Source organism: Podospora bellae-mahoneyi (assembly GCF_035222275.1).
Source record: "Podospora bellae-mahoneyi strain CBS 112042 chromosome 1 map unlocalized CBS112042p_1, whole genome shotgun sequence".
Lineage (NCBI taxonomy): Eukaryota > Fungi > Ascomycota > Sordariomycetes > Sordariales > Podosporaceae > Podospora > Podospora bellae-mahoneyi.
Window position 1 is genome coordinate 2,620,694 of NW_026946359.1, and position 20,841 is coordinate 2,641,534.

Below are 20,841 nucleotides of genomic sequence, written 5' to 3' on the forward strand. Positions count from 1 at the left end.
CTAGTGGTGTATTCAAATGTGTGTGGGTATATGTTAGCTCCAATTTGTTGCCTGACATTTATACCTCTACGCTGATGTCGTGAAAACGCTAAACCCACACGCAATGCTTTCCTCCCGTTGCTATGCTCATCATGCGTTTCCCACCTCTTGACTATGTACAAAATCATATCAAGTGAAAAGAACTATGTATCATAATCTACCCTGACATGCTACTGCTGCTGGTCCGCTTTGGGGGCAGGTTCCTTTGCTGCCCAAAAAAGTCTTCATTCCCCATCAAGCCTCCTCCTACACATGGACCGTTCGTTTCCCCTTGTTGTGTGGCTATTTTCCAGCCATTATTATGTACAATTTCCTCAACAATATGCCCTCCTCCCCGGACAGGGCCTGTTTGTCCTCCTGGGCTGGGACCAACTTTGCGTGCTTCTATAAGCCTGATATTGGGATATTTGTCGCCGGAGGGGGTAGTGTCGTTTCTTGCCGTGTCCTCCAATGTCACCCAGTAAACATTACAAAGGGAACATTTGTCCAGATACACGCTTCTCTACCACATCCACATCCTTGTTTTGGAAGGTGGTTTTTCGTCGTTCTGAGAGGTTGATCCTCCTCGTCGGTGGTGACAATCCAGCACTCGCCTCCTTCCTAGCCCCCATCCCTCATTAGGTACCGAACCAAACACCAGAATATATCCCCCTGCCAGAAACGCCCAAGATTCTTGCCTTTTATATTTCCTCCGATACCATATTTTCCCCCTTTCAACCCTCCACAAATGGTAAACACCCCAAACAAACCACATCCCCATCCTGGCCCCTTTCAACGCAACACCTGCTGCAGACCATCTTCCTGTGCCCAGCCCCACCCCCTTTTGTTGTCCAGCCTCCACTTTCTACTGGTGGTGGTGGTTGTTGCTCCTCAGCAGAATCAACATCAATCATTGTAAACGACGGCTCTGTCTGTAATGATAGTGGCGGTGGTGGTTGCTGGGACGGTGGACTCCAACCAAGACACTCCCTTATGCACACGTAGCACGTCCGCTGACCACATCCTTGACAATCGGCGAAGCTGTCCAGGTCGGATTTCTTGGTTGGTTTGCGGGAGCAGATGTGGCAGGGGGTTAGGAGGGAGGTTTTGCTGGCTAGGTTTGGTCGGGGTTTTGCTGAGAGTGTTTCCTCTTCTTCTTTTTGGTGGAATTTGCCGGTGATATCGTGTTGTCTTTTTGGGTCAAGTTCAATGTCGACTGAGGTCACTCGTTGGCGTTTGGAAGAAAGGGGGATCATTTTCCTGGTGGTGGTTGCCAGGGGGGATAGGTTGCTGCTGCTGCTGCTGCTGCCATGGTGGTAGTGGTGGTAGTTGTCTGGGTAGATGTTGTGGTGGTGGTGGGAGCTGTAGACAGCATGGTTAGTGGCAGCGGCGGCAGCGGTGGAGTTCGCGAGAAGACTCGCGTACAATGTGAATTGCTGGGTGCTGTTATCGCGATCGTCGTCTCGTCTCCGCTTCTTGCATGGGACAGAGGAGGGGGACGAGGTGTTGATGGTTTCTTGGGCGATGGACGGCATGTTGTTGTTCCCCTTGGCCATTAAGCAAGCTTGCTGTTGCTGGTGGAGGCGAAGGAGGTGTGGCGGCAGGGCGGCAGAAAATGGCAAATGGCAAGCTCATTAAAGTCGGAATAATCTCATCGAAGAAAATGGAACAAGGAGCGAAGTTGAGTTGAATGGGGGTGGAAGAGTGGAGGCGAAGATGGTTCTAAGCTTCCAGGATCCGCCTTCCTCCGTCGGGTGCGCTGACGCTTTGCTGTGCAGATCCGATGGGAGTCGCGTAAAGTGCAAAGTGCGCTGCTGTGGTGAAATGGCATTTGTTGCTGGGCAGAATTTTGGTGGTCGATTTATTAATTGCTGCTAGGTGCTGGCCCTGGCTTGTTGTAGCGAGCAACCCCCCACCCACTCAGAGCCCGGATACATCGAGACACTTCACACAATGCCACAGTGACTTGGTACGGTAAAGAAAGGGGGAAGCTGGCGTTGAACAAGTCATTTCCCCCTTCAAAGAACCTCCCACCCAATGGATAGCTCCTGGCTGAGGTTTTCCTTATGCCAGGGCAAAAGCAGGGCCACCCCAAAAACCTACGCATCTGACCTGCTAATCAATGATATTAGTGGACCCCGCCCGAGTTTGGATGACATGGTCGCTACAAGATGCACGACCCAAAAGAGTGCAGAGTGCCAAGCAACTTGGTTCTGATGCCTGATGGTAGGCATGGAATATCGAATGTCATTCACAAAGGCGACAGTTGAAAGCTTATCGAAAGCAGACACGTGTATAGGCGGTGGTAGATGGTTCCAGGAAGGAGCTATTGGGCTTGCCATTGCGTAGGGTGATCATTGATCGGGATGGCTCCTTTGATGGTGTTATCGAGCGATGCTGGTAGTCCACTGCACTTACGCCCATCACGTGGGGGCTAGGCTTAAACCAGCACCGCCCCACCCGGCCTGTCCTCCAACTTTCGAACTTCTCTCCCTCATCACTCCCGCGTCAACCCGTTCCCTTGGAGCCTCAACGCCTCGCAACAACTCACCGCGAATCCGCGAACCCATTGACGAAATCCACCCCCATCGAGAGAAAACCCGTGTCGAGCATCAGTAAATCGACATCGAGATATGAGTCGCGCCAACAAACTTGGCCCGGAGGTTAATCGGTGAGTCGAGAAGACGCAACAAGTCCTGCAAGTTGCTGCACTGCTGTCTCGTTCTTTCAACAATCTCGCTGCCTTTCTGGTCGCCTTCTCCACCAGGCCCGACAACCAGTTCAACGGCCACCCATCTGGGGGTGACTGTCCACCATCACCACCATTTCCCATCATCGTTTCCACCATCAAAGATCATTTTTAGAGACATTGGCTAACCATAGTATCCATGGCTAGAGCTTTGTTCGTCAAGAATCTAAGGTATGTATCTTCCACCAATCGAATGTGTCTTTATCGCCGTCGCAACCCCGACTAACCCCGGACTAGCTACAACGTCACTCCTGAGGAGCTGTTCGATCTCTTCGGCAAGTACGGGCCCATTCGCCAGGTCCGCCAGGGCATTGCGAGCAACACCAAGGGCACCGCCTTCGTTGTCTACGAAGATGTTATGGATGCGAAGCAGGCCTGCGACAAACTGAACGGCTACAACTTTCAGAACCGTTATCTCGTTGGTATGTTTTGAAGGAGTGCTTATGCTTGTGACGGTCGTACTAACCAGTGACACAGTATTATACCACCAGCCCGACAAGATGGTCAGGTCAAAAGAGGATTTGGACATCCGCAAGGAGAATCTCGAACGCCTCAAGCGGCAACATGGTATAGATTGACAGTTAGACGGGCCTGCGGACAGCTTTCAGAGTCGAAACCGACAGTCTGGAGGCCCGTCTTCTCCGACATCTCCCTCCTCCCCCAACAAGGCGGCTTCGGCGCCCAGGACGCCAACTTCAAAGACGCCGAGGTCAATCCTCAAGAGGGGCAGGCCCGATATCGCCATGCACGCACGAAAGATGCCGCACTTCGTGCGCAAGCTTCTTCCCACCGTTCCGGAGTGCGCCTAGCTTCGATATCATTACCCACCACATCATCACTTGTACGGCATAAGTGTACCAAAGGCTGCGTTCAACACTGCAACGTAGCCAGCAAGCAAACCCATCCTTGCTTTACCTGCCCTCTCAACTCTCTAAAAAAACAGCAAACTTGCAACATTTACATCGGGGATTTCTTTAGGCGCGTTCCTTTTCCAGTCGGGTTGTGTGGCTGGGGGAATATGGGGAATGTTTTTGCCGATTCGGGGTGTTTGGTCTTCATAGGTTCTTTCGGCGCGAGCAAAGGTTATCAGGCGCAGATTTCAATGCCCTTCTTTTCATCTCAGGGGTTGCTGTTGTTGCTGATATCCATACTGAATCGGGGCGCAAATTGATCACCAGGACTCTGACATAGCGTTGGGCTACAGAGAGAATTGCGATGCTTTTCCAACAGTCGTTTTCGGTCTTTTGTTTTGTCTGTCATTTAACTGCTCATGTTTGATTTATTTTCTAAACGACACCATGTTGATATGATGCAAGTTAGCCTAGCTACGTGTGGATGTATGTATGTATGTATGTTGTCTCGCCTCGCTTGCTCGCCTATAAATATGCATGGCATGTAGTACATGCAATATACGGTGCCGTACACACTGCTCATAGCATTCTACATAAGCACCTAAGGTACTGTAGATATCCGAATCCGGAGGCGGAGTCTCTAACTGGAAGTGGATTCAACTCGCTATCAGATTGTTTCCAGAACCGGGCCGAAGTTGACTTTTGCCGGCAGACAACAGCCAGCAGCCGGCACACTCCACACTGCCCAGCAATTCTGGAACCGCCATGAACGCCCAGCCGTGGTGGGGCCGTCAGTCTGGCGGGGGCTGTGGGGAACCTCTGCGACCGCTGAGAGAGTGCGAGCGATAGGGCCAACGGTGCCATGGCCAATGGGCAGCAGTGTCTCAAGTTGTGGCCTCGCATTGCCTCTCTGCTTTGCGCCGTCGTGCTGTGTTCCAGGAGAACCCAGGCAGTTACGTTTACAATACAACCGTGACTCCGACTCCGTCTTATAGTTTTGTTTCGTCGTTTTCCATCTCTTCTGTTCTTCTCCTCTCTTGAGTCTTTTAAAGCTACCTTGCAGTTTGCTGTCGTGATACCCCAACGCACACCGTCCACACAATCCACTGCATTACATCACTCCAGTCACAAGACGCGCACTAAACCACCACGAAGAACCGTCACCAGGCACCTACCAGAGAAGAATAAGCCACACAAATCCAAGAGCGATCATCTGATCGAGTCTAGCTGCTGTGTTGTTATTATCAAAACCTTTTTACCCCGGAAAATAGTCTCCGTTCTAATTCCCAACCAACGCCAAACGCTTGGTGAGGTGGTCAGCTCTTAGCCCCGGACAGCATCTACACCAATCGTAAATGTTGCCTCCCGCCGCCGCAGCCGCCTTGTCCAACAACAACGTTCACCTCGCTGTTCGTCAACACCTCGATCCCGTTGTCGTCCCCGCGCTCGAGAACACCATCGCCGTCGCCATCCCCAATGTCGTAACGTCTCTCGCGGCAGCAGCAGCAGCAGCAGCAGCGGTAGATCCAACAAATCTACCCCATCCACCACCGTCGTTCAACGACCACCCGCAAGGAGGTCAACAACCCGCGACGGCGGAAGCAGGAACCCTCATCTCCGTCACCATGACTCCCACCCTCTCCCCAATATCAAGCCCAACCGCAACCGGCACCCCCTTCTCCCCCTCGGAAAACCCCACCGAATGCCGCCTCCTAGGCTCCTTCGCCATCCTAGTCCAGCTCGCCCTCGGCGGCCTAGCCCTCCTCTCCCTCGTCTACAAACGATGGCGCGAGCGCCCCCAGCGACCGGTCAAAATCTGGTTTTTTGACGCCTCAAAGCAGGTCTTTGGGAGCGTGCTAGTCCACGGCGCAAACGTGTTCATGTCTCTGCTCACGAGCGGGAGGTTCAACATCACGACCATTGCTCCCCCGGCAACGGTGTCCGAGGCGGCGAGGAGAGGGGTGTTGATGCTTCTTAAACGGACAGCAACGACGACAACGACGGTAGACGAATATGTACCGAACCCGTGCTCTTTTTACCTTTTAAACTTGGCTATTGATGTAGGCTCCCCCTACCCTCCCCTTAGATCTTCCCCCAACCAAATACTAACACGGCCAGACAACCCTCGGCATCCCAATCTTAATTCTCATCGTCAGAATAACCACCACTTTGGTCACTTACACCCCGCTGGGCCAACCCCCGGAGTCGGTTCAGTCAGGGCACTACGGCTCGCCCCCCAACGCGTGGTGGTGGTTGAAGCAGTCGTTTATTTACTTTTGCGGCTTGATGGGCATGAAACTTGTTGTTCTGGTCATTTTTATGATTTTTCCCTGGATCTCGGAACTGGGGGATTGGGCGCTTAAGTGGACCGAGGGCAACGAGAAGCTGCAGATTGTCTTTGTCATGATGCTGTTCCCGCTCATCATGAACGCGATGCAGTATTACATCATTGATAGCTACATCAAGAAGCAGGAGGGCAAAGGGGAGGTGGAGGGTAAGGGGTATGATGAGGTTGATCAGGAGGAGGGGGTGGATGGGTCGGTTGCGAGTGAGGATAGTGAGAGTGAAGAAGAGGAAGGACAGAGGACGCCAAGGGCTGGGAAAGGGGCGAGGGACTTGGAGAGGGACGAGTATGATCCTGATGTGGACGGGGACAGCCAGACGGTGGTGGGGAGCAGCTCGAGTCGGATTTCGAGTCGGGGGGTGTTGACAGAGGATTTGCTTCCCAAGGAATGATTTTTTTTTTTTTTGCACGACTGAAGAAGGAATGATGGGAAATGGGTTCACGGCATTTTTCTTTCCGTTTTATGGTGTTTTTTTGGCTTGGGATTCAGGAGGGAGACGGAATGGCGTTTTATATAAGTTTTTTCCTACAGGTTTCGGATCCGTATTCATTTTCATTTTCCTTTTCTCGTCTGCAATCATCAAGTTGGAATATCTCTCTCCACAGACCCTTCAAACCAACAGCACAGCATGGGAAAGCGTACGCATGGGCTTTTTCGGTATTTTAGAACACAGAGGTATTTTCGGCAATAAACAACAGAAACAGATCATCGTCCGGTGTTTGGAAGTTCTCATCTAAGTAGGGTAATCTTCGCCGTCATCCGTGTTAGCAACACGCAAATTTGACACCTCACAACCGGGCAGAACTATCCAATGTACAGTGCTTTCTCTCTCTCTCTCTCTTTCAACTCGATTACATCCATCAGTAAAAGCTCAACACAACAAAAGACAACTCTGCCAAAAATACACTAGAATCTCGCCAAAAGACCTAACCGACCCACCGCATATTACCTTGCCTGTATTATCCACGCCTTCCAAGCTCCAACCACAAAAACATCCCAACAAGAAAAGACAAACCCAAGCCTCCAAAGCAAGAGCCAACTTGTCGAGAGTGAGTGACACCAATCCAGCAAACCAAAGGCTGCCCTCCCCTCCATAGTAATCAAACCCAAAGCCAGAGCACCAAAACAACACCAAAAAACACCAAAACCTTATCCTCCCTTTTTTGCCTTTACCTCCCTTCGCAACAATGCACACCAGAAACGAGACCATAATATCAGAAAGTCACTTCCCCGTACCCCTTTCCCTCCACAGCCTACAACAAATCAAAACCCACCTCCTCCTCCCCCCAAACAGGCAGCTCATCCTCACTCTGCGGCAATTTAACGCTAAAACTCCTCACCCCCAACCTCAAGCCCTCCACATCCAAAACTCCATACTCCCTCCCCCCCGACCCCAAAACAACAACCACCAACTCCTCCCTCAAAAACTTTACCACTTCCCCTTGGCTCAACCCCTCCAATCTCCCCCTTTTAACAGCCCCAATCAAGCCCGTAGTCAACGGCACCGTCCCACTTACCTCCAACTCCTTCATCGCCTCCCTCATGCCTCCCATCCCGGCCCCGTCGGCAGCAAACACCCCCATGGCACCAACATGATTCTCTGCCTGCACCCAGTCCGCCTTGTCCTCTGGTGGGGTCCCAAAGAAGAAATAAATGGAATACGGCCCATTCAATGCTTGCTTCTTGGCTCGGATATTCACAATCCACTCTCGGTAGCTGTCATCTTGGAGTCCTCCAACTTCCCTACCAGCAGGACGATGCTTTGATGATGACTGCTGTCCTATTCTCGAAGACGCCCCCTTCCCCCGGCCACCCTTGATGCCTTGGGCTCGAAGCTCCCTCAGAAACATGTTGGCTGGACTTGACGCCCCGTACAAACGGTTAATAGCCCGTCGTACACCAGCTTGGGCATTACTCGCACCCGCAAGGTCCGTCAGCTCAGTGTAAGTGTACCCGAATTTGGTGAAGTCCCTGACGCTATCCGACGTCCAGAACCCCCCATTGGCATCAGCAAAGAACGGGGTGAGCGGTGTCTGTGAGTCTTGAATCTGGCCTCGAGAGGTCGTGTATGAATTCAGAACCGCCGCGGTAGGCGTCACCCATGATTGCGGGTACAACGTCTGCCACATGGCAAAGATACGGTCCACCATGGTGTGGTGTAGAAAGAAGATAGGGTCAAAGGCCGAGTAAGGTATGAACGACATGTGGCCGCCCTGGATATTTGGCATACCCATACCACCACCGCCAGCAAGAGTATGGACCGTGTCATGGAGAGACTCGAGGGAATCATACGAGGCGTTATTGACAAAAGGGATCCAGGCATTGTTGCTGAACCTGCTGTAGTTACCATAGTTCGAGAACAAAATGTAGAGTCGTTGGCTGAGTGACCGTTGGTTCTGATCGATCGTCATGGCCACCATGGAGTTGTTCGACTGGGCTCCGGGACCCCAATTAGTTGGACCCCTCAGGGTCTCAGTCCAGGTATTCCACTATTACAACATTGTTAGCATCCAAGACATGCTTGCCAGTATCAAAGCTTACCGGTGCCTGTCTGAAAGCAGTAGTATTCAGAGGCCGAAACGTGTAACTGAACAGAGGGTTTGCTATCCGCTGAACGCCATTCGGACCATCTACATCGACAAAGGGACTCCCACCCACGCTCGTGGGGAGCACACTTCCGTCAGAGGGCGGGTAGGTAGCCCAATCCCAATAAGGTATTCGAAACCGCTGGACAGCGTCGAGATAGCGCTGCTTCTGATCATTGGGCCACCAATTTGCAATCATCCGCATAACATTTGTCAAGACTTGCTGTCAACCATTATCAGCCAAAGAGCTCCAACCACCAGAAAAAGAAAACAATTCTGCCGAGAGGCTTCCAACCACATACCTCGTACAAAGCCAGATAAGGCCGGTGCCAAGTAGGAAACAATATCGAAGAGTGCGTACAATACCCAGTCTCCTCATTCCCAGGCGTCGGTCGCACACCACCCCATGTCTGGTGCGGCATTCCATGGATACCTGTCCAACACAAAAGACACAGACAGTTAGACAAAAACCACCACCCTCCTGTAACAGAAAGCAAAAGAATTTCGGAGATGGGCAGACAGAAGAAAAAACACAAACCTGTAATCCCATACCACGACGTAGGCTCCGTCTGATCCGTAAACTGCATCATGCTCATCCCCAGCAGGTACAACGTCCACACGTCCCTGTCCTGCTCCAGCTCCCTAATCTCCCTCCGCACTTGTACGTCCCCCGCCTGCTGGCCAGCATCCCCCCTCACCACCGTCGTCAGAGGTTCCGCAAGCTGCCGCTTCACCCGCCTGTGGACGTCGAACCCATAGTTGTAGGCTGTGGGTCTTAGTTGTTGTTGCTGTTGGTGGGGGTGGTGGTGGTGGCCGAGGCAGAAAGTGACGAGGTTGGCGAGGATGAAGAGCCGAAGGACAATGACGGAGGCCATTGCTAACTTCATCTGAGTGAGAGAGAGCAACCCCCTGGGTAGGTGTCGAACGTTGGACACAAAGGAGCGGGTGACAACCCCGGCTAGAGGCAGTCTAGGGTCTCAATAGGTAGGCTTGGGTTGGGGGGTGACACAGATATCGTGGGAAGGGGAGACGAGGGGGGTCTGTAGGGGATGGGAACCCAGGGTAAATGAGGTGATGGGTTTGGGCGGCCAGAGAGACAGAGCAGGTAGGTGAAGACGAGATAAAGTCACTGGAAATGAACGTGAATGGCACGAGACGGCACTCGGATGGGTTTGAGGAGGAAGGAAGAACTGTTTGTTGGCAGAATGAAGAGTTCAGCTGGTAAACAGCAGGCCCAGGAACTGGGGAGTGAGTTTGACCAGCTGCGGATCCTTGTGGTACATCCATGGGCTATCACAGGGAAGCGACGTTCGGCATGAGGTCAGAATTGTGGACTCGAAGGTGAGACTGGCGAGACGGGCTGTCCCAGGTGTGTTGAGAGAGCATTGCACCTTCCTCGTTGGATCTTCTCAGGAAAGGGAGTTGCGTTGGAAGCTACTGACGGATACAAAAACGGTCCGTCCAGGGGGTAGGAGCATGCTAGAGGCACCAATGAGTGCTAGAGGAGAGGCAGCGCCGTGGGTGTCTGCATTATTTTAACAGTGTTTGTGCTGCAAACTCGGTTTCGTGCAGCGGCAAATGTCATCTCATTTGTGTTGCCTTGCCTTGCCTTGCCTTGCGCAATCCCGGGGTTGGCCACATGTGATGCTGCTTCGCTGCTCCTCATCCAGGGGAACATGTCATTTGGCACTTCCAGCACCATGGTATCTGGATGGACACAGAAGAGAAATTGGTGACATGTGAATAAATAAATCATTGACCCATTTTTGACCACCTTGTCTACGCCCCAAACCCAGACAAATTACAACTAAATCAGTACAAAACATCAACGTTCAGCCCTGAGAGAGATATCCTTCTCATTAAGCCGCAGCCACACCACTCGGAAGCAGCTTGGGCGCTGTTGGTCTCAGGGCACTTCTCCGTGTCTGATCTTTGCTGTCCACGTTATACTTGAGCTTGACGCCCATCGCCGCAAGCTCGACATCCAGGTACTTGAGCGCACCAGGGACCACCACCATGGTGGTGTTCTCTCCACCAATCCACTGGACGCCTTGCCCGTCCTCCCAAATCTCGCCATCTAGCTTCATGAGGTCCAGGTCCTCGATCTGGTCCAGACGCTGCGCGCAATTTCGGCAGCGCACAGTGCCGACTTGCTTTCGCTTTCCAATAAACGGAGATACCGTCGGCTGCACGGCCAGGAATGACCCGCAGTCTCGGCAGATCCACGACTTGGAATAATCGGAGCAGTTGAGCAGGCGATCCTGGAGCAAGAAGGCCGTGCCGTGCGCCAACAGAGCATCGCGCTCCATTTCTCCCACACGGATACCACCACCCTTCTTACGGCCCTTGATCGGCTGTCCGGTTGTCGGCACGACTGGACCAGTCGTACGGACCTGGTACTTGTCGTTTACCATGTGTCTCAGTCTCTGGTAGTAGACAACACCAATGTAAATGTCGCACATGAACTCCTCGCCCGTGATGCCGGAATACATGGGCTCGTTTCCGTGGTAGTTGTAGCCAGCCTTCATCAGCTGATGCCCAAAGTAGTCGGCCGCCATGTTCTCCTCGCTGAACTTGAACGGCGTCGAGTCCTGAGCAAGACCATGTAGCGCGCCTGCCTTGCCTGCAAGAGACTCGACAAACATGCCAATTGTCATGCGGGACGGGAAAGCGTGAGGGTTGATGATGACATCAGGCTGGATGCCCGTCTCCGAAAAGGGCATGTCGACAGCAGGCCACTTCTGCGAGCAAACGCCCTTCTGACCGTGACGAGAAGAGAACTTGTCGCCGATGACCGGAGATCTGGGAACGCGAAGCTTGATCGAGAGAGTCTGGAGAGGCTCGTTTCCAGTGTCGCTGCCAATCACGCGAACCTCCTCAATGAAGGCATCTTCGGCCTCCTTGTATCGCTCCCAATGCGTGATACCATCCCGGTTCACCAGCTTACCCGAGTAGTCGGCCGAAACGGTGTGCCAGGCGGCGATGATATCGCCTTCCCTGACCAGCCGGCCAACATAGGGCAGTCCGTCCTCGTCGAGCATCTCCCGATCAGACGCCCGGATGGGGCTTCCCGGAGCAAACCCAAACATTTTGGTGGTGGTCTTGGAGCTGCGTGTCCTCGAGTCATCCTTCAGACTGATCTTCTTGGTCTTGTAGATGCTACCGTGGCCAAAACCACGTTCGTGCGCTGATTTGTTGATAATCATGGCGTCGTCCATGTCGTAACCGGTATAGGAAATGACGGCAACCACGGCGTTGAATCCGTTGGGGAAGTTGTCGAAACCATATGTGTTGTGCAGTGGTGATCGGACGACTGGTGTTTGACCGGTTTGAATGCGGTACATTTTGTTGTCCGTCCGATGCGCGAGTGCTGCGCCTGGTGTGCCCATAGTTTGCTTACCCATCTGACATTGGTACATGTTACGGGGAGACTGGTTAAAATCCGAGAATGGTGTCATGTTGGCCAGAATGGACAGGATGTTGGTCGGATCAAACTCGACGTGAGTCGAATCGCCAGGAACAATTTCTTGTTCTACGCAAGCAATCGACATGTAAGGCTGCTCGTAAGGACCTACCATATCCTCCTTGTTCAGAGCAAGGTACTTCACGGGCCGGACCATCCTTGAGGTGTTGGATGCCATGTAGATACCTGGGTACGAGCCGCCATTGGAGGTGGGGACATAACCAATCTCAAGCTCAAGGGGAATCCCATGGCCACCCTCGACCTTCAGCTGTCGCAAGGTGTCGGCGAGAGGCTTGGCGTTCTGCGGAGCACACCAGCCTACAACCTTGCCGTCAAGCATCACTACCACGCTTTCAGTAGTGGCGGCTGAGGAATAGTTGTTGACTCCGAGCTCCAGCAGCACCCCAGGGACGGCCGAGACATCAGCGGCTTTCGTGGTGATTTTGCACTTGTGAGCAAAGTGATTTAACAACCCACAGGGCGAACCATCAGGAGTGTGGACGGGACAGAGGAAGCCCCAGGACTCTGGCAGCAGCTTACGGACCGTGGTGGTCTTGAGCTGCGCGAAGAAACTACCACGATGGACCATGCGGAAGTGACTGATGAAACGAAGGAAGTTGAGCTTTTCCGCCACAACGGTAAAACCAGACACCTGCTGAAGATCAAGGCCGGAAGGACTCTGCAGATTGCCCGTCGAAAGGAAATACTCCAAAGCGTTACCGATGTTCTCGTTCGTCTTGCGGAAGATGTGCCCTGGGAACTGCTTTCTGAAACTCTCAGAGACAAACGAGTCGGTTGGGTTGCGCCTCAGATGGTCGCGCAGTGCTCCCCTCAACGCAGTCGACAGCAGGTCCTCAAGTCGCTCCTTTAAGATCATGCCGTATAGGAAACCGCCGAGCAAGATTTCTTGGTTCTGGACAGCGTCAGGATTGTCAACGGCACAATCGCCGGCGACAAGGGCATAGAGCTTTCGGCACATGAACAAGAGCATTTTGAACTTGTCCGTGTCCTGCTCCTCTGTGACATCGTTGCAGCCAAGGTGAACAAGAACCACCTTCCGTAGGAACTCGGTGCCGACCTCGTAATCAGTCATGGTGTCCGGCACGCCGAGCACGACCCGAAACTTTTGGCCGAGATAGGCTCGCGTCTGCTTCTTGGTGTATAGATTGTAGGTCTTGTACGTGCGTAGGAGAAGCTCGACACGATCCGTCAAGAAGGTGTTCTCCACCCCCTTGGAGGTGGGTGGGCCAACCAAGGACTCGAAGATCTCGCGATCGTTGGTCTCGACGAGTGCCTTCAAGATCATCATGACTGGCACAAGATACTCATTCTTCCTCCAAGAGAATCTGAATGTGACATTGCCGTCGTTGAGGTAATGGAGCACATTGGTCTGTGACGTTTCGTCTGGCCGGACCGATCGTACTATGATACCATGCGGTGTGTAGGAAGGACCTCGGTTCGTGAAACTAGGACGGGTGATGGCAAGAGGGAAGTTCCTCTTGTTCATGAGCAGCAGACGGATAATCTTCTCGATACCGTTGATGACGAAATAGCCGCCCAATTCTTCCGACTCCTCTTTCCTCTTCACGAGCTGCGCGGGGCTGTTGTTTTCCAAGTGACACTTGTTGGACTGTACATTGGCAGCATTCGTTAGACAAAGCCTAGAATCCCAAGCCGTAAGAGGGGGAAATCAGCCTACCTTGACCATGATGGGCATTTGCCCCAGCTCACGGACAAACTCGTGGGCGTCGCCATTGTTGATACGGTACTCGAGAACAGCTGTAAGTTTGCCTCGGTAAGAGACATGCCGCTCTCTGCACTCGGCCGGAAAGATCTCTCGTCTCTTTGCGAACTTGTTGGACTGTGCAACCTGAGCTTTTTGGAGAGTGACACTCTTGTAGCGAACCGTCAACTTGTTTCTGCTCGCGGGATCGGCCCTTTCGTCACCATCGAGAAACGTCTTAGTCCCTATCTCGGCGATGGCGTGGTCGAGCAAACTTGGCTTGCCATCGTTGCGGAAGAGAGCGTTAAAAGCCTCGATGTGTGGGTTGACAGCCTCTTGAAGTGCTGGGTATGCGGTTTGGTCGGTAGGAGGGTTACGAAACAACTTCTCTCGGCGAAGTGTGTGGTACCCGTGCTCCCAGGTTGTGTTGGTCCGTTCGGGGGCCATTTTGGTTGCTATCGCGACACACTCCTGTGTCGGAATTCGAGACTATGTATGTTGGGGGGTCACCAATGGAGAAATTGGCAACAATCCTCGTCCGGGCTGGCACCGGGCTGTTTAAGCGCTCATACTACAGTGTGGAGTTTTCGGGGTGCGTGGTTGAGTGGTGGGTGGTGAGCGGTGGCTTGATTTGTCTGGGGAATGGATTCGCGCCTGCGCTTGGTGGTGAGCGTTGCACTGCAAGTGAACTTTTTTTCTGCCCGCCCCTCTTATCGCTTATCGGACGAACACCGCCAAGCAATGCAATGCAACAGGGTTATCCGTAGTCCTGTGGAAGCTACAAGTGGGGCAAGTACCACGAGCGGACTTCAGCACTTCTCTGGTATCTATCATGATAATGATAACCTCGAATTTTTGTTTGCTTCCCTTTTTTCGTCTCGAAGCTAGGTTTGGCCCCAGGTGAACAACAGCCTTGAACGAGATTTCATTTCCATGGCTCGACCTTCAAGTCCAGCGTGACCACACTTCAAGGCCCGCGCATATAGTTCCACAGATGGACTGGCCGCATCATCTAAGCCTGGAAGCTTCCCACGGCTTGGATGCCTTCCACATGAACAGTTATGATGAAGCAAACTCTAAGCTAAATTCGTCAAGTGAACCCTAAAAGGTAAAGACTGATACTTAAACGATGGGCGCATCAATTTCTCCAGACCGGTTCCCTGGTCCCTCGCCAACCATCGCCATCAACAACACCACTCACGAGAAAACTTCCGCGACAGCATGGAGACAAAACGGACTGGCTGGTGGTCCTGCCCCCAGGAAATTCAGGACATGATCCTCGACGAGGTTTCCAGGGACGGAAACAGCTCCATCGCTCATTGTGCCGCTGTTTGTAGGAGCTGGCAACAAGCATCGAGAAGAAGCTTTCGCCCGACTGACAGTTACCTTGAAGAGATTGGGCAACTTCAGTAGCATGATCAAAAAGCGACGGCATCTTATCAAAAACGTCTGGCTTTCCATTGACTGCGCAGCAGTTGGCCGGCCTACAGACTTTGCGCTCTACAAGACTATCAGCTCCCTGCTCCTGGAGCTTAGCAAATGGGAAGCTCGTGGGGAGTTTCATCTCGAGATCAGTGTTCGCTGGGCAGCAGACTCGCACCAGTGCTTTTCAATATCTCCAGACTGGCTCGGATTTCCACCATAGGGAAGAGTCGGACCGTACAATTTCTCCCGCCGATCACAGCGAACCAGCTCGACATCTTCATTCTCACTGTTTAATGCATCTATTTGTGCGGCTATATCATGCTTCGACCCGTTGTCTCTTTCCCACAGACTTCCCTTCAGTACCAGCTGTCACTAGCCTCCTAGTGCGTCGGCAGACGAAATGCGAATGAATTAGCAGGGAAGGCTTCAATCGCCTTCTTGATCTGCTTCCTACTCTGCGGCAGATTCGCTATGAGCCTTGGAGATCCCTGGAAGGCAGGAATTCAGTTCGCAACACTCGCATCACAGTAGAAGGTAGGTAAATTTGACTCTACATCTACACATCCATACTGATTCGATGGCCTATTATTCATCACAGGACTGCACAGAGCTACCTTCAGCCACAATCTAGCCAAAGTCGTGGTTTTCGGTGACTTCAACGAAGACTTCGATGAGTGCTGGCGTGCGGATAGGCGATGGCACCGCGTACCTATATCGTCAAGTCGGACAAACCCTCGCATGGCATCACCAGAGATCAGACAGGCTTTTGCCCAAATCTCTCGTCCCCTCGTCCATCTTTCATTGTCATTTGCAGCAGATGCAAGTGACTTCTTCGAAACCTGTCAGCGCAGCTGGGTTTGGACGACGCTGACCTCTCTTGCGCTCACATCCAATCCCTTGGCCCCAAACAAGGACCCCAAGATAGTCAACGACATGCTTGAGAAGACCGGCATCGTGGCGCTATAAATGCCAAAACTAGACGTCATGGAGCTGTGGGACGGCAGAAGGGGTCTCGCTTGTGTCTTCCGGTATCAAGCCTCTAGGGATCGCGCAGGCCACAACGCAAAAATCACATGGCGAAGCGCCTGGCCTCTGGAGTTGGAACCCCGTGTGTGTAAGGCCTGGGCGGCAGTGGCAGTCAAACGTGACAACCGGGAGGGAGAGTTCGACGTCGTCAAAGACCCGGAGATCCTGAATTTTGGGGAGGACGAGATCAGGTCACACGGGGATGCGATCCATCATTTGCAGCTTGTGAGCGAGGGGATCCGCCCGGTGTCGTTGTGGAAGATCAGGTATGAGTCGCGGTTTTTGATTGACGGGGCCAGCATTGGAAGAGAAGCTCCGTGTTGTTTGTTAAACTTGCCTGGGCGAATGGTTTGATTATATTGGCTGCCTGCATGTATCGAGTGGATGACAAGTCCTAAAACGAGTCTTTCGGGTGCGGTGCCCAGGTCTTGGGGATAGAAAGATGTTCACTCAGTTTGATAGTCCTTACTTTCTGGCAGAATAGCACAGATGCTTCCAAACCGTATATCATGTATTAGTTTGCATCGGTGGTGTAGCGTTGCAATTTGCTGCCGGCATGACCCCCAATCATGGGAAGTTGACCTGCCCCCTGTGAGATTGTAACCTCTTGAACAGACTGAACTGTGTATTTGGTGCTGCTTGCATCCTATCCCAACTTCACACCAGAAAGCCTCTGTGTTGCTCTTGGAAAGAACCCATGCCAAATATGCAGACACGGGACCTGCACTTACGCAGACTGAGTGGCATACGGCACACACAGTGAGAAGTCACCGTAACGTTCCTACCGTTGGCGCATGAGGTAGACCACCTGCAACCCGAAATATCTACCTAGGTAGCAATCAACACCCAGCTTGAGATGCAGAGGTGTTAACATGTATCATTTCTTTCAAGATCCACCAAATGCCGGCCTCTGCAGCTGTCAAAGAGCACGAAGGCTCGTACAAACAGACCCCTGTCATGATGTAAGTGGTGTTAGAACGCCATCCCGTCTGCAGCGTCCCAGAGATCCCTCTCAATCGCACAGCGCCATTTTTCGTTCCAAGTAAGATGTCTAGATATCAGGTGCCTCGGAGGTAATTAAGGTTTGAGTTTGGAAGGCAACTGCATAAGGTACCCCCATTACGATCGCGGGGCAGTCACAGCCAGCCTGACTACCAATACCTACCCTCACTGCCCTGATCAGATTTGATGGTTTTCTCCTTGCACCAAACCTTTCACCTCCTCCCATCTTTTTTGAACTCATCCTCGACGATACACGTTTGGATGGGTGGTTTTTTATTAGCACACTGCATCCCATACCCTTGACGGCACCCCCCTGCTGCACTCTGCCGGCCGTGTGCCCTTTCTTTCTGCCCCCCCGCGCAACCGCTCGCTGCCGCCGCTTGGCCCCCCCAGACTTTTGAGGTGAGGGCTCAGCGCAGCGCAGCACTGACACCTCCTGCAACCCGGTCGATCTGAGCCGCCGCTTTTGCCCATTGATCACAGACGATCGTCTCGTCCTGCCGACGTCTTTTCTCTGCCTCTTGTCCTCGTCGTCCAGCTGCTGCTGCCGCCGCTCCGCCCCCAGACGGCGCAAACGAATGAAACCCTGATCATAGCCGCTGTCTTGTTCGACATTGCCAGGGCACCATCATCAAGTCTTCACACGCACAAAAGGCACGGACCACAGCTTGAGGTGACTGCACTACCGTTACCCATATTTGGTGTTCCCCGGTGCCATCTCTTCCAGTGCCTTGTGTGGGCCGACCTGATCGCTCACCCGCACCCCGCGTCTGGCTTCTCACCGATCACAAAAAGGAATTCATTCTGTTTCCCATCTGCTGCGAAATTGCACCAACTCTTCGAACTCAGGTCATACGAGACATATTATCTTCTTAATTTTGCGCCGCCAGGGCCATCTCTGGGCCCAGCAGCTCACTTAAAACAAGCTCACCAACGACCTCGAGCCCTCTGTTTATCATCTACACAACAGCCCGGCCCACCTACCAGTTTTCACTTAAACATCGCGGCGTCGTTGACGAATCATGGCGGGGTTATTCAAGCGAGTGTACGACTGGCTGTTACGGACCTTCTGGTAAGCTGCGCACCTCCATGCATCCCGCGCCCCCGAGCTGCTGCGGGGCTTTTCCGTCTCTAAGCTCGTCGACGACGGCGACGGCGCATCAGGAGAATGCGGAGCTGACACAACCTCCAGGGCCACCGAAATGGACGTCACCATGATCGGTCTGCAGAATGCGGGCAAAACATCTCTGCTTCGGGTGCTGTCGGTAAGCAAGACCCAAAACCTACCTCCCCGGTACATGTGATGCTGATGACCTCTGCTTGCGAACAGGGCGGAGAGTTTGCCATAGAGTAAGTTGTTGACCACCAAGCAACCTTCCCACCCCTCCACGACCTCGATGCAACATCTTGTGCCCAGTTTCTCCAAATATCTCCTGGCTGACCATTCCTCGCAGCTCGATACCGACAGTGGGCTTCAACATGAAGCGGTTGCAACGGGGGCATGTGACGCTCAAGTGCTGGGACTTGGGTGGGCAACCCCGCTTCCGTCCAATGTGGGAGCGATATTGCCGGAATGTCAACGCTATCGTGTTCATTGTCGATATTGCCGACGTGGATGTGCTTCCCATGGCCCGCGAAGAGCTACACTCATTAATGAGCCAGCCAAGCCTGGATGGCATTCCATTGCTTGTTCTCGGAAACAAGTCGGATCTTCCAAACAAGCTCACCGTGGATGAGCTCATTGACGCCATGGATCTCAAAAACATTGCGCATCGAGAGGTGTCGTGCTATGGCATCTCGGCAAAGGAGGAAACCAATCTGGAGGCGGTTCTCCAGTGGCTGATGAAGTTTGCCAACAGGTGAGCCATCTCATTTCTGACATGGACCATTTGTCATTGTGGACATCTGGCGAGGTTGGATTCAGTTGGCTTGTTCACTGTGTGGACTCGAAGGGACGTCCGTTTCATCGTTTTCGCCCGGCATTTTCGTGAAGAAAAGGTTCATCTGCGGGGGCGACAACCGACTCTCAGAACTGACGTTCCAATTCGCAGCAAAAAATGATTTCGTTTCTGTGATATACGACACATCGCCCAGCGCCTAGCTGGGTCCAGACAGGGGCCGCAAGGCTAAGGGGGCATGATTAGCAACATAACTCATACAGCAACATATGAAAGTGGCACCTGTCACTTTTTTCTCGGGGCAGTTGGGATGGACGGAATGGGTTATCAGCGGGCCAGGGCGTTTTCTTGTCTTTTTTGTGCGTATTTCGGGGAAGAGGAACTGGCGCGAAGCCTCGGTGTATTGGAAAGCTCGATGTATTTTTGGTCTTTTTTGTTTTGTTTCTTGCGTGGCTGTTTTATGGAACCACCATCACCACATTTAATCTTTGACGACGTATGATGATGATATGGCAAACCGAGCGGGTCGTTTTCCAATTGTGCTGTAGAATAGTGCCTTTGCGCGTATCTCTGAGAGCAACGTTTTCGAGATTCTGTGCCAAGCAATGGCATGTGTGACGAGGTGAGTCTGTAGGGTAGGAGGAGGGGGAAATCGAGACAGGGGGTGTGTGTGTTGAAAGGGCGCTTAGACGATGCTCCTCAATATTCACACATGGACGGGTTCGAGGGAAAACCACGACATCTGGGAAAAAGAAGACTTGGGGAAAAAGAAAAATGGGAACGGGACGGGACTCGAGAAACTTTCTATATAAAAGGGAAGAAAAAGATGTACACCTTTTTCCCAAATTTAGTTTTTTGAAAGTCTGAGGGGAGGAGGGACCCTGGGCCGTATTGACGTGGGAGGGCGTGATTGGCTGGAGAGGATTTGATGTGGTTTACCACCGCCGGACGGAACAGCACCACCACCACCACCACCTTGAGAACTGCAGACCAGTGGATGGATAGATGGGCTTGGATTTCTTGTCGGTGCGGCGCGCGCGCTTGGAAGGGAATGGGTATCGACTGGTTTGTATCTTGAGTGAGGTTGAAACAGGTAAGCGAGATTTACACTGACTTGGGTCTCTTTTGGTTGGGGTTGGGTAAGGGAAGGAAGGCAAGCATTACTTCACCTGACGGTACTAATATTATCTGTCTCGGGTGCAGTCTTGATGGCTGGCTTGTGTTGCCTGGCATATCTTCTTCAAAGTGAGTGCGAGTGTAAGTGATATATGTTCATTCTCATGGATTCCCTGCAATATCCCACTGGGCCATTGAGCGTAAGATAAGATAAAAGGAAATAGACCGAGTATGCGCCTTGTGGATGAGACCTTGGGCCGACGTCACTGCTTCTGGCGAAGAAACCGAGAGGGAAACCGAAACCCAGATTGAGGCCGCACATGATATTGGATTTGGTGTTCTACCCTCGAGTCTCCAAGCTGGTCGGCATACCCAAATCCCGGCTACGCTCTCACATTGACTCCCGGTTTCCCCCCCTCGTCCTTCCCAAATGCGCCTCGGAAGAGATCAACGTGAAGTTGGTGAACACGGATAGCATTGGGGACCTTCGGTTTATCTTTTTGGGAAAAACCAACGATCATTTGAGCTGTCTCTATACCCGAACCCCCCCCTCCCTTTTTTTTTTTCCGTCGCTGAACATAACAAAAAACGGGCGCCTGATTTCACAATGATTCCACAAAACAGACTCCCGTCGTGAAAA

At 52.5% G+C, this 20,841-nt stretch overlaps 8 protein-coding genes across 8 annotated transcripts; 4 read left to right on the forward strand and 4 right to left on the reverse strand.

The window, feature by feature from the left end:
* Positions 1-2,359, reverse strand: QC761_108030 (uncharacterized protein). Its single transcript, XM_062874079.1, has 2 exons — positions 1,444-2,359; positions 1-1,380 (listed from the first exon to the last, which is right to left on the reverse strand). The coding sequence occupies exons 1-2, from the start codon at positions 1,572-1,574 to the stop codon at positions 753-755; spliced, it is 759 nt and encodes a 252-aa protein (XP_062737187.1). The 5' UTR covers positions 1,575-2,359; the 3' UTR covers positions 1-752.
* Positions 1,591-4,048, forward strand: QC761_108040 (uncharacterized protein). Its single transcript, XM_062874080.1, has 4 exons — positions 1,591-2,689; positions 2,915-2,938; positions 3,005-3,189; positions 3,245-4,048. Exons 1-4 carry the CDS (start codon positions 2,652-2,654, stop codon positions 3,343-3,345), a joined length of 348 nt encoding a protein of 115 aa, XP_062737188.1. The 5' UTR covers positions 1,591-2,651; the 3' UTR covers positions 3,346-4,048.
* A 498-nt stretch (positions 4,049-4,546) lies between these two features.
* On the forward strand, positions 4,547-6,798 carry QC761_108050 (uncharacterized protein). Its single transcript, XM_062874081.1, has 2 exons — positions 4,547-5,678; positions 5,737-6,798. Exons 1-2 carry the CDS (start codon positions 4,974-4,976, stop codon positions 6,352-6,354), a joined length of 1,323 nt encoding a protein of 440 aa, XP_062737189.1. The 5' UTR covers positions 4,547-4,973; the 3' UTR covers positions 6,355-6,798.
* On the reverse strand, positions 6,704-9,435 carry QC761_108060 (uncharacterized protein; the record flags this gene model as incomplete). The annotated part of the gene is made up of 4 exons (XM_062874082.1): positions 6,704-8,452; positions 8,505-8,771; positions 8,851-8,981; positions 9,087-9,435. 4 exons carry the CDS (start codon positions 9,433-9,435, stop codon positions 7,217-7,219), a joined length of 1,983 nt encoding a protein of 660 aa, XP_062737190.1. The 3' UTR covers positions 6,704-7,216.
* A 972-nt stretch (positions 9,436-10,407) lies between these two features.
* Positions 10,408-14,400, reverse strand: ACR2 (DNA-directed RNA polymerase I subunit RPA2; the record flags this gene model as incomplete). Its single annotated transcript, XM_062874083.1, has 2 exons — positions 13,711-14,400; positions 10,408-13,641 (listed from the first exon to the last, which is right to left on the reverse strand). The coding sequence occupies exons 1-2, from the start codon at positions 14,179-14,181 to the stop codon at positions 10,408-10,410; spliced, it is 3,705 nt and encodes a 1,234-aa protein (XP_062737191.1). The 5' UTR covers positions 14,182-14,400.
* A 1,077-nt stretch (positions 14,401-15,477) lies between these two features.
* Positions 15,478-16,686, forward strand: QC761_108080 (uncharacterized protein; the record flags this gene model as incomplete). Its single annotated transcript, XM_062874084.1, has 3 exons — positions 15,478-15,542; positions 15,575-15,693; positions 15,758-16,686. The coding sequence occupies 3 exons, from the start codon at positions 15,478-15,480 to the stop codon at positions 16,123-16,125; spliced, it is 552 nt and encodes a 183-aa protein (XP_062737192.1). The 3' UTR covers positions 16,126-16,686.
* Positions 16,687-17,064: 378 nt separating this feature from the next.
* Positions 17,065-19,666, forward strand: QC761_108090 (uncharacterized protein). The gene is made up of 5 exons (XM_062874085.1): positions 17,065-18,259; positions 18,380-18,452; positions 18,518-18,537; positions 18,642-19,046; positions 19,239-19,666. Exons 1-5 carry the CDS (start codon positions 18,210-18,212, stop codon positions 19,246-19,248), a joined length of 558 nt encoding a protein of 185 aa, XP_062737193.1. The 5' UTR covers positions 17,065-18,209; the 3' UTR covers positions 19,249-19,666.
* Positions 18,898-20,318, reverse strand: QC761_108095 (uncharacterized protein; the record flags this gene model as incomplete). The annotated part of the gene is made up of 2 exons (XM_062874086.1): positions 18,898-20,158; positions 20,250-20,318. 2 exons carry the CDS (start codon positions 20,316-20,318, stop codon positions 20,021-20,023), a joined length of 207 nt encoding a protein of 68 aa, XP_062737194.1. The 3' UTR covers positions 18,898-20,020.
* Between the last annotated feature and the right edge of the window lie 523 nt (positions 20,319-20,841).

What these genes read in the sequence shown, in the direction of transcription:
- QC761_108030 (XM_062874079.1), bottom strand. Translation starts at nt 1,574, where the DNA reads ATGGCCAAGGGGAACAACAACATGCCGTCCATCGCCCAAGAAACCATC. An exon ending in AGCACCCAGCAATTCACATT is followed by an intron (nt 1,381 to 1,443) that starts GTACGCGAGTCT and finishes TGCTGTCTACAG; the next exon opens with CTCCCACCACCACCACAACA.
- QC761_108040 (XM_062874080.1), top strand. Translation starts at nt 2,652, where the DNA reads ATGAGTCGCGCCAACAAACTTGGCCCGGAGGTTAATCG. An exon ending in CTTGGCCCGGAGGTTAATCG is followed by an intron (nt 2,690 to 2,914) that starts GTGAGTCGAGAA and finishes ATCCATGGCTAG; the next exon opens with AGCTTTGTTCGTCAAGAATC. An exon ending in TCAGAACCGTTATCTCGTTG is followed by an intron (nt 3,190 to 3,244) that starts GTATGTTTTGAA and finishes CCAGTGACACAG; the next exon opens with TATTATACCACCAGCCCGAC.
- QC761_108050 (XM_062874081.1), top strand. Translation starts at nt 4,974, where the DNA reads ATGTTGCCTCCCGCCGCCGCAGCCGCCTTGTCCAACAACAACGTTCAC. An exon ending in TTTTAAACTTGGCTATTGAT is followed by an intron (nt 5,679 to 5,736) that starts GTAGGCTCCCCC and finishes TAACACGGCCAG; the next exon opens with ACAACCCTCGGCATCCCAAT.
- QC761_108090 (XM_062874085.1), top strand. Translation starts at nt 18,210, where the DNA reads ATGGCGGGGTTATTCAAGCGAGTGTACGACTGGCTGTTACGGACCTTC. An exon ending in TGGCTGTTACGGACCTTCTG is followed by an intron (nt 18,260 to 18,379) that starts GTAAGCTGCGCA and finishes CACAACCTCCAG; the next exon opens with GGCCACCGAAATGGACGTCA. An exon ending in GGCGGAGAGTTTGCCATAGA is followed by an intron (nt 18,538 to 18,641) that starts GTAAGTTGTTGA and finishes CATTCCTCGCAG; the next exon opens with CTCGATACCGACAGTGGGCT.